The sequence below is a fragment of the Aulonocara stuartgranti genome (assembly GCF_965226115.1).
Source record: "Aulonocara stuartgranti genome assembly, chromosome: 1".
Taxonomy (NCBI): Eukaryota; Metazoa; Chordata; class Actinopteri; order Cichliformes; family Cichlidae; genus Aulonocara; species Aulonocara stuartgranti.
Genome location: NC_138939.1, coordinates 13,930,932 through 13,942,528, shown reverse-complemented (window position 1 = coordinate 13,942,528; position 11,597 = coordinate 13,930,932). Strand labels below are relative to the sequence as shown.

General features: G+C 38.9%; 2 protein-coding genes across 2 annotated transcripts; one reads left to right on the top strand and one right to left on the bottom strand.

Annotated features, from left to right (window-relative positions):
* The first annotated feature begins 700 nt into the window (after positions 1–700).
* On the top strand, positions 701–5,739 carry LOC309707064 (uncharacterized protein). The gene is made up of 7 exons (XM_082534162.1): positions 701–766; positions 1,368–1,490; positions 1,650–1,766; positions 1,990–2,046; positions 4,518–4,673; positions 4,883–4,996; positions 5,120–5,739. Exons 2-7 carry the CDS (start codon positions 1,368–1,370, stop codon positions 5,165–5,167), a joined length of 615 nt encoding a protein of 204 aa, XP_082390288.1. The 5' UTR covers positions 701–766; the 3' UTR covers positions 5,168–5,739.
* A 1,056-nt stretch (positions 5,740–6,795) lies between these two features.
* LOC309707059 (uncharacterized protein) lies at positions 6,796–10,521 on the bottom strand. Its single transcript, XM_082534150.1, has 2 exons — positions 10,265–10,521; positions 6,796–9,992 (listed from the first exon to the last, which is right to left on the bottom strand). The coding sequence occupies exons 1-2, from the start codon at positions 10,280–10,282 to the stop codon at positions 8,529–8,531; spliced, it is 1,482 nt and encodes a 493-aa protein (XP_082390276.1). The 5' UTR covers positions 10,283–10,521; the 3' UTR covers positions 6,796–8,528.
* Between the last annotated feature and the right edge of the window lie 1,076 nt (positions 10,522–11,597).

Genomic DNA, 11,597 nt, shown 5'->3' with positions numbered 1-11,597 from the left:
TTTGTTATTAAACCGCATCTGTTTTATATTTTAAAATTCAATCCAGCCAATCGTTTCTTCCTTACCAGTTTATCACTTTAAAACTTTGTCTTTCCCAAACTTCTGCTGTTCAATTTGATTTTTTTTTTTCCATCTAGCACGACACCAAACAGCATATAGCTAAACAGGAAATCAGCTCTTTCTGTGTTTTCTGCTCTCAGGATATTTTGCCACAGTCCACTTCTTCATTTTAGCCCTGCCCCATTTTAGCCCCCACACAAAAACAGTTCATCCCTCCCCTCTGCTGCTTTGGCTGGAGTGATGAAAAGTTTCACTCGATTTTAAGGAGTCGATCATTTCGATTCAGCACATTCCACAGAGTGAAAGTGTTTATAATTAGTTGAAAAAGATTTTTGTTGGAAGATGTATGTCTGTTCTCATGCATGTGCACCTATTTACACATTTGAATATTAATGTACTTAAAATGGAAAAAAATAACAATGATCATAATGTCCACCTGATTGTTCAGTACATAAAACTGACTAGTAAGTAAACACTGTAATGAATAGTTCACAGTAATTCACAGTAAAAAGTAAAACCCTTCAGCTACACAGAAATGAGTAAACACTTTGGAGGAATGGGGAGAAAAAGAGAAAAACACTCCCAAAAATCTCAGAGTTCAAAATGATGTGATCGTCCAGAGATTACCCATAAGCTGCTCCAGATATGAACCTGATATGAGGAGCTTCCACACTGAACTACAGCTCTGACTGCACAGCTGCCTACGGTCTGTTTTTTCTCTTGTTTACTAGCTTTCTTTTTGCTTGGTAAAAAAAACAACTTTATTTTGTAGTCAGTCACTTCAAAATGAAGTACAGTTGTAGCTTAAAGCAGACACGCTTTTGAGTGTCGGTGGATTGGTGGAACAGCAGATTTTCCTTTTTTTAATAGATATTTTATAGTACAGTACTTCTGCTTATGTTGTGAATGTGCTTACTGTCTACAGTTGCTCAGTTTACTTACAGACAACAAGCTGAAGCACCAGGCAGCCAGTCTATTGGACTATTGTTGGTCAGTTGCTAGTAGCTAATCTGTTGCAGACTCCATGCTATTTCAGCAGCATCTGTAGCATCAGGCTTTTGGGCTTCTCAACAAGCTTAAATGGACTCCGGGAGCTTTTATCTCCTAAGATACAACTAAAAATTAATGCTGTAGTGTATAATTATGATTAAAAGTGAAAAAATATTTTGCTGTCATAAGAAGAAATCCCATTAGCTACACACATGCTGCCAGAGTTTTTCAGATGATAAATCTGACATTTGATACATGCATTTGTTAAGAATTGATTGAGAATAATGATTGTGAACCATTGTGTGTTAATGGGTTAGATGTCTGCTGAGCTCCTCTCTGTGAGTGATCCAGGTGGGAATAATGGAAATCCTCAAGACACCTCAGTGGGGGGCACAAAACCTTTACACCGCTTCTTAAAGGGACAACCCAAAATTATTGGTGTAAGACACTGACACATACACAAATGCACATGAATGTTTGTTGTTTTGTTTCATTTCAGTATCTTTCCACATTTGAGAAGAACTTGAGGCTTATATTGCCACAGAAAATAAAACATAGCTAACAAAATCATGCTAAACGTTGTTTATGTTTTCTCCTAGACAATTGTGCTGATCTTGGGTGCATCCTTCTTTATCATATCCGTTGCGATCACGGCAGACTCCCAGATGATGTATGTATGGACAGTCATCCCACCAGGCTTCCTGCTGGGGACACTGGTTGGTAGTTCAACAAGGGAATAATAAAGAGTGCCTTGGGAAGTTTGACGTGACTCAATATTTTTTAACTTAACATTAACTTAACATTAACTTAAGAAGTATTAAATAATCAGAATTTATATTGCACTTTATTTTAGTGTCAGTGTTTGCTTTCCTGTCACCTTACAAACATCCAACACATGGGATATGTAATAAATCTGTCTTTCTCTCTGTCTTCTCATAGTTAATCATATGTGGAATTACATACATTTTGGCACAACATAACACCACCAAGAAAACAGTAAGTTCTACTGAAATATGATGAATGTTATATTATAGCAAAATTATACTAGAACTAGAAATTGAACAAGAGGTTTCTTCAAATAAAAGTGTTTATGGATGCCTTAGAATTTAATATTGCATTATCGTCAGTGATTTATAGTTTAATTTATAGTTTGACTTATATTTGAACATTGTTAATATCTTAACACCTGTGAAGATAAATCACACCTTTACTGCTTCCATAGAAATAAACAGGGTATGTAGTGCTGCAAATGCACTTGATTAATAGAGCATCTCTGTAAAAGTAGATGTTTTTGGCAGTTTGCTGGTCTGGAGCATTCAGATGTACAGTGGGGCAAAAAAGTATTTAGTCAGCCACCGATTGTGCAAGTTCCCCCACTTAAAATGATGACAGAGGTCAGTAATTTGCACCAGAGGTACACTTCAACTGTGAGAGACAGAATGTGAAAAAAAAATCCATGAATCCACATGGTAGGATTTGTAAAGAATTTATTTGTAAATCAGGGTGGAAAATAAGTATTTGGTCAATAACAAAAATACAACTCAATACTTTGTAACATAACCTTTGTTGGCAATAACAGAGGTCAAACGTTTACTATAGGTCTTTACCAGGTTTGCACACACAGTAGCTGGTATTTTGGCCCATTCCTCCATGCAGATCTTCTCGAGAGCAGTGATGTTTTGGGGCTGTCGCCGAGCAACACGGACTTTCAACTCCCGCCACAGATTTTCTATGGGGTTGAGGTCTGGAGACTGGCTAGGCCACTCCAGGACTTTCAAATGCTTCTTATGGAGCCACTCCTTTGTTGCCCGGGCGGTGTGTTTTGGATCATTGTCATGTTGGAAGACCCAGCCTCGTTTCATCTTCAAAGTTCTCACTGATGGAAGGAGGTTTTGGCTCAAAATCTCACGATACATGGCCCCATTCATTCTGTCCTTAACACGGATCAGTCGTCCTGTCCCCTTGGCAGAAAAACAGCCCCATAGCATGATGTTTCCACCCCCATGCTTCACAGTAGGTATGGTGTTCTTGGGATGCAACTCAATATTCTTCTTCCTCCAAACACGACGAGTTGAGTTTATACCAAAAAGTTCTACTTTGGTTTCATCTGACCACATGACATTCTCCCAATCCTCTGCTGTATCATCCATGTGCTCTCTGGCAAACTTCAGACGGGCCTGGACATGCACTGGCTTCAGCAGCGGAACACGTCTGGCACTGCGGGATTTGATTCCCTGCCGTTGTAGTGTGTTACTGATGGTGACCTTTGTTACTTTGGTCCCAGCTCTCTGCAGGTCATTCACCAGGTCCCCCCGTGTGGTTCTGGGATCTTTGCTCACCGTTCTCATGATCATTTTGACCCCACGGGATGAGATCTTGCGTGGAGCCCCAGATCGAGGGAGATTATCAGTGGTCTTGTATGTCTTCCATTTTCTGATGATTGCTCCCACAGTTGATTTTTTCACACCAAGCTGCTTGCCTATTGTAGATTCACTCTTCCCAGTCTGGTGCAGGTCTACAATACTTTTCCTGGTGTCCTTCGAAAGCTCTTTGGTCTTGGCCATGGCGGAGTTTGGAGTCTGACTGTTTGAGGCTGTGGACAGGTGTCTTTTATACAGATGATGAGTTCAAACAGGTGCCATTCATACAGGTAACGAGTGGGGGACAGAAAAGCTTCTTACAGAAGACGTTACAGGTCTGTGAGAGCCAGAGATTTTCCTTGTTTGAGGTGACCAAATACTTATTTTCCACCCTAATTTACGAATAAATTCTTTACAAATCCTACCATGTGAATTCATGGATTTTTTTTTTCACATTCTGTCTCTCACAGTTGAAGTGTACCTCTGGTGCAAATTACTGACCTCTGTCATCATTTTAAGTGGGGGAACTTGCACAATCGGTGGCTGACTAAATACTTTTTTGCCCCACTGTATGTTAACAACAATCTTCACTATGTGGACATAATTCACCCCAAAGTCAGATCATGCGACAAACAAACTATACTACAGGTCTTTGTTAGCATGTTAAATGTTAACTTTTATGACAGTACAACTGGAAAAAGACTGAAGGAGAATAGTTTGTTTGGAAGGGTTTCCATTAGAAAGCCTTTTCACAGCAAAACCTTGGACACCAGCAAATCTACAAGAAAGAAACTGGGAATAAAAATACTTGAGGTGCTGAAATGGTCCAGCTGAGTCCAGCTGAAATTCTGTGGCTGGACCTTAAGAGAGCTGTGCATAAACAAATGCTTACCAACCTCAATATAATGGGATTTTTTCTTAAGAAGTTGCTCAGAACCCTAACCCTTGAGGTTGTGATTTCTTTATCACATTTTAGTTGAAGTTATTGCTGCTAAAAGTGGTTCTCATGTGTACTCAGTTTTTCACAGAACTGCATAGACTCCAGTGGAATTTATTTGTTTTAAATGACTGTGTATCACCCCCATCTTTGTCTGTTGGTGTCTGCAGGTAACCATTTCGTTATCTCTGAGCATTGTCTCCATACTGGTCGCATGCTGGACTTTAATACACATCCTGCCTGACATAGAAGCATATTCCTACCACCTAGATTACATCTATGATAATGGAACCTTTTCATTTACTGAACCAATGGAAAATCACCAGGTAATTGTTTTATCATATTTCTCAGGTTTTATGTCTCTGTTATTGTTATTGTTATTTACCTATCTTTTGGACAGCATGATGTATTTTGACTGGAGCTTTAAATTTAACTAATTAAATTCTTAAATGTATTAAATTAAATATAATATAGCGTTAAATGCTATGTAACAGTGTATTTCATTTCTTTAATGTCAACCTTTTTTTTTTTTTAGCTCATGGGATTGGCTTTGGAAGCAGTTTTGGTGTTCTACACTTTTGTTGTAGCGGTTATTTTCATTGTAATGTCAGCTCTGGCTGGCATTGCCCTGCGATCCACAAAAAGCCAGGTAAGAGGGCACACTGCAGTCATTGCTTAGTGTTGGGAATGTCCTACAAGGAACTTATTACCCAATATTTGTTTTAAAAAGTTGCAAAAGGTCAAGTTACGCTAATTTTTTCTCCTCCTTTAGGCCATTGTAGTGATGACTGCTGCATCGCCTGATTCGTCAGTTGAATAGCAAACACAAGAGGACTGTCTGAAGTGTGAAAAATTAAGAGAAGAAATATATATATACTGTATAAACAAACCCTTTAGTTTTAGTTTGCTGAAGCGGCAGATTCAATGCATCGTTTTGAAATTGCATGGTGTATAACCTAACATAAACTTGATAAATCAATAAGGAACAAATTAATAATCTGTTTCATACAAGTATGGTTCATATTCCATGTCACATGCTAATATTATCCTTAATAAACCAAATTTATGTACAAATGTATTTACTGGTCCAATTTACCTTAATTAATTAGATATTGCCATTTAATTCTGTTGGGGCACCTCCTCAACTGAGTTTTAGCAACTATTCTGATGGTTCCTTATAAAATTAATACAATTAATTAATTGCATTATTGCATGTGTTGCACCTTTTTTCATATTTCCCTACTAATTGTATTTGTTTGTAATGTGTGCTGATATATGTGTGTTTGTATGTTAGTAAAGAAACAGAAAGGAGATGCAAGAAAGACACACACACAAATATTTTTAAGGTATCGTAACATTTTTCATGAAACCTTTTAATGCAGTTAAAGTACAATGTTACATTCTTATAATATTAAAGTTAAATGATCTCAAAATTAATTACATCTTTTTTATCAGAAATGTTTGTCTTTGTCTCACTTTGCAGTTTGACTGTTCCAGTGTTCTTAGATCAGCTGGTTGATTTTATCTGGAGACTGCTCATCTCACAGCTAATGTTTCAAAAGCCATAGAGCCCAAACTATTACATTAGTATAACAAAACAATATTAACAGTCCTTATTAATCATAAGTACACAAGTAAATGTCCTACAAGGGTTTTTTTTAGCATCACAAGTTAATAACCCAACTTTAAAAAAAAAATTAAAATAGGCGGGAACTTCAGAACATGAAAACACAATCTTAGGAACTTAAAGCACCTCTCATAAATTGCATTGCCCTTTTATTTATATATGTATTTACATATCAAAGGTACCAATAGTTCATACCAGGTGTAAGATACCAAATAATATGATCCTTTTTGGAATAGACCAGACAGAACATGCACAGAACCTCATAGCTGCCCTTGACTCGTGTTTCACACCATTGGCACAAACACTGTGACACCCAACAAGCTGTCCTCTCTTACAGGGAACACTATGTGAGACATATAACTATTACATATAGAGACATTCAGAATCACAACACTAAATGGAATGAAGTCAATATTATGGCAAAGATCTACTACACTACTTAATGGCTAAACATGTAAAGTTAATAAGAGCATAGAATATGTGTGTCTCCCTCTCTGCATTAGACTAGACAGCTCTGGTACCTGTGGAAGTGAAAGGCCGTGAAAGCAACTTTGGAATATAATGTACCAGCCAGTTAGTTGACATGGTAATATCTTTAAATTAAATCACACACAGAGAGGAAATGTCATGGTTCTGGCTACCTGGTGAATGTGAAGTCATTATTGAGTTTTACTCGGTTTGGTCTCTAATAAACTCTATCATTTAGATACTAAATGATCTACTTTGTGCATGAGCTGGTATCTGTCTGTTGTTTGGTGCCAGTAGTATACCGCAATCTTTTAGAGTGTTTTACACTGATATGCGAACGCAATAGCTGCCAGTACGGTAAACTGCAAGCCGAACAGATAAAGTAGAGGGAAGCTGCAGAATGGTATTTTCTGTAGATTTGGCCATTATTTTCACATTGTTATTGTGAAATACCAAATATATAAACATAAAATATTCATTTGTTCTACACTTAGTTTGCAGGGAAATGCCACCTTGTTTTCCAGGTTGCTTCTGGGTTTCGTACTGATTTGCAAATCAGTCATACCATATGTTTAGCTTAAAATAGTAAAAAGGGAATATATCAACTGTTAAAAATTGTATACTTTTGAATTTGATGTAAGCAAATGTTATAATGGGGCAATTAAAAAAAAATGGTGAAGAATGAAGGATATGTAAATTTAGGGCTAACAGGAGAATGCTAGGATAGGGTGACATGGAGGAAGACAATGACTAAACAACATGACTGGTTATAAAAGGAACAGAAAAAAGAGGACACATCTTTCAGAGGAATGGAGGAATTCACAACTCTGTAAGAGACAATTTAAGAACAATATTTCCAATTTAAGACACAGCTACATAATATCACTGAAAGATACAGAAAATCTGGAGAAATCTGTGTATGCAGAGATATTCACAAAGGCCAATGGTGACATGGCAGCTAAGCAGAACTGTATTTAAAACCAAATTTGTTCTGTACTGGAAATAACTGCATAGGCTCAGGAATATTTAATCACAAGATTTGTTGTTGCATTCACAAATGTTAGCGGAAAAAAAAAATGCAAAGATTAAAAATGAACATCCTCACATGCACACATGTATATATGAAAAACAAAATCTGCAGTAAAGAGAAGTGGGGCCATGTGGTTTGTTATCAATGCACATTTCAAAGTACTGCATGGTATAGAGGTATATTAGTGGATTAGTATACAGGTTTTGGAATAAGTCCTTTCATCCAAAGGAAAACCTTTTTAAGGAAAGGCTCATTTCAACAAGTGAATGTCAAAATAACATTGCAACAATTAATTAGTCTTTAAAGGCTAAAATCTTCCACTAAGGTAAGAATGGGAAACATATTGCCTTTAAAACTTCAGCATTTAGTTACCTCAGTTGCCAAATACTTATACAGGGTTTCTGATATCAGAGATGATGCATCACTGCCAACATGGCCTTGTCTCGCACTCTGTTCTTAATGTGTTGCTGGCATCAAATTCAAAAAAGCATTTCATTTGATTCATTCTCTGTTTATGCATTTGATATGTTGCCTTTGCACTATGTTCAGTTAATAGATTATTTTATTTAATGGCTGTAGGAAAACAAATTCTCTATACTGAACACATTATGGGAAACAACTCCCACCAGTTTTATTACCTTTGTCAAGGGCGCAAGAACACTTGTTTTTGCTGGTGACAGAAACCAGATATCCCAGAGGTCGGATGAAATGCACAGACTCCAAACAGGAGGGCCCTGCCCTGGTTTGAATCCAGGATGCTCTAGCTGTGAATCAACAGGATTACCTACTGCTGCATATTAAAATGATTAAGATCCACAACATTTATTTTTCTTTACTTTCTTGCCCTCCTACTGTTTTTGCTTATTTAGAATAGCCTATATTAATTGCATTAAAGTCACTAACTTTCATCTGCAAGTTCTGATTTTAAAAATCGAACATGTAAAAAAATTCCCTGTCTTACATATATTTGCAAGACACTAAAGGAAACTGTCATCCTAACACACATTATATTATAATGAAAAATGCATTTCAGTTTCCTAGCTTTTCCTCAAAGTCTCAAGTTGATGAAGCAGGAGGCTTTTGAAAATCATTCCCAGGGGTACATCGCTGATGAACACGCATGTGCTCGGTGACACGGTATTGGCGTGAAAAAGTCATAGGGCAGCGGGGGCAGGGGAAGGGCCTTACACCAAGGTGGCTCCGCACATGTCTATTTAGAGAACCTCGCTGGCTAAAGGAACGGTCGCATAGAGAGCATTGGAATGGGTGGTGAACAGGAGATGACAGATGAGCTGATCTATTGGTTGGCATGCTGGTTGAAAGGCCAGATGCCATGCAAAAAGACACAGAGGGTTGCATGGAGTCTGACACTCCAGGAGGTGAACAGTGTGTCGAGGTAATGGTTTGGTTCTCACCTTCTTTAAGGTTGGAAACTTCAAACACAATGCAAGAATTTTGAATAGTCTCAACAGCTGGACTACTTTGAACAACAGGCTTTCTTTCCTCAGCATTTGTCTTTGCAGCCCAGTGTGTGCCACCCATATCAAGTCTCCCAGTTCCAAATTTAGCCCTAGCCGTAACTGTTTTCATTTCAACAGATGCTACAGATGTTTTTTCGTACCTCTCTGCTCCATCATATGCCCAGATTCCAGTTTCAAACATATCCCCTTTCTCTTCTATGCCAGATCGGTGTTTGCAGGATACTAATAGTTCTGCAGGTCTTGTGCTAATATCCAGAAGAAGAAACTGGTCTGCAGTCTCTGTTGAGCTGTAGTGCTGCTTTAGGGGACTCTCAAAGGCACCAAAGTCTTCCTCCTCACTTGAACCATCAGAATCATCAAAGTGGTTTGAGTGGGAGCGTTTGTGATCAGAACCACCCTGCAATAAGTGCACATCCTCTTGCATATCATCATGCTGTAGGCAATGATAACGAAGATGTCCATGATAAGAGTGTCTCACAGCACTGTCAACACTGGTGTCAGACATGTTTCTGTCCGCAGGCATTGTAAAAATCGAATGTGATTCTGTGATGTCAGTGCCTGAGGTCTTTTCAGTTTGCAGAGCTTTCGGGAAGCTATCAGCATGGTATTCTTTGGTGTCCACCGCTGTAGGACTGTAGTTTGAATCATGGTTAGAAGGAGCATTGTTTGCACTTTTGTCAGCTCTGTATATGTTTGAGTACCCTTTCTTTGGTTCATAGTTGCAGTGGCTGTCCTGTATATCACTTTCAGCTGGAACTCTATTAGAGTAACTGTGTTCCTCTTTCACCTCTTCCTCTGGACCTAGATGTTCTGTGTTTAAGTCCTCCACAGGATGAGCAATAAGTGGAACTTCAGCTCTCAGACCTCCTGGTTCTGCTGTTGCTGTTGCCAATTTGCTGACATTGTAGGATTCAAAGAAATCCAGCTGCTTTTTTTTGGTTGAGAAATCATCAAACCTGAGATCAATTTTATGCTTCAATTCTTGACTCCAGTCCTTACTCTGCAGCACTGAATCTTCTCTAAGATTGTGTGTATTTTTCTGAAAGGAATCACAATAAGCATGCTGATCATTATTGTTGGTAAAGTGAGATGATCCTCTGTCAACACATTCATTGCCCTGCATTGTAAAATGATCTGAATCGCTGCTGTCAAAATGAGATCTACCTCTACTGGATTTGTAATATAAATCTTGTAAAGCACATTGATCTAAATTATCCTTGTTATTCAGATTTTGTGTAATAGTGTGTTTTTTATTGTGGCCGTATTCCTGGCTCTGTGCTTGATATTGACGTTTGCATTTAGATGGAATACCTTCAATAATGCTGTCATTTTCTATGCTCGCTGAACGTGAGACTGGAGACCTGCTGGAGTTGCTTGAAGTCTGGAGGGCTGAATGGCAGGGAGACACAGGAGACACATCTGCTAGCTGGGGGATAGCTGCTCTGCTGCTGTGACAGATGACAGGTACTGCCGCACAATATGAATGTGGGGATGAAGATGAGCTCCTCCTATTTTCAGCTGTCCTCACCAGAGTGTCACCTGTGTACCTTTGCCAGATGCCAGCTGGATTAAGCCGATCCTTTTCCGCCTCTTTGTCCACTTTAGACGTGTGATACACTTCAGCAATGCTAGGGACATTCAGAGTCAAATGCTGTGGCGTTAGATAAGTTGCTTGTCTGGCATGTCCTGCATTTGTGCTCCTTTCAATTCTTTCAAGTATACCACAGGGTGCACTTGGATAGCTTAAAGTCCTTGCATCCCTTCCACTGCAGTGGTCTCTGCTATTTCTACCTGTATCTATTTCTACTTCATCAGTGCTGCAATCCATAGCAGCTGAGAGCATCTGACTTTCACTAAACGGATCCACATTGTCTGAATCCTGATACTGAATATCGCTGTCTGGTGAAGTTGTCATACTTTGTTCACTGGAGATGTTTGTTTTGTCAGGTTTTCTAAAGGTAAAAATGCTGGATGTTGATGGCATATGAGGGGAGGTATTCACAGTTGTCCTATAAGAATTCTTTTCAGCTTCAGCAGAAGCCTCTGCGCCATTTGCAGTGCAAACCTCAGTCTGCTGTTGAGCCCTCAGAGCCTTTTGCAGTTCATCCATCTGCAGGTAGCAGGCAGCTGTGAGCAGACTATAATACTGTTGCTGGCCGTAACTGTAGGGCAAATCCCCTGTGTAAATATAGTCCAAAAGAGGTGTTAATACAGAGTCAGAGAGACATTTGGCCTGCAGCTCCACCAGAGCACCAGCAGAGGACAAGACAGATGCCAACACTGGACTAGAGGCTGCCAGCACACATCTGGGGGAACAAAGAGCAGTTTTGTGGTGAGGTCTGAAATCCTGAACATCGTGTAAGACATACACTGTTAGTATAATCATGATATCATTGGGCAGTTTGATGATATGTATATGTTGGTGTGTTTGTTTGTTATTAGCTTATTTTTCTCACCTGTGTGCGGGGTAAAGTTGACCTGCATTCTGTCCCGGTCTGAGCACAAGGTCACAAAAGTGGCCTTGTTTTCTCTGCAAGTTCAGATAAGCCAACAGTAATGCCGCATGTCTACCAACTTCCTGGGCACAAGGTGCCACCTGGAGAGTACAGAGCAGTAAGTAAAAATAGATTCTTGCTTATTATAA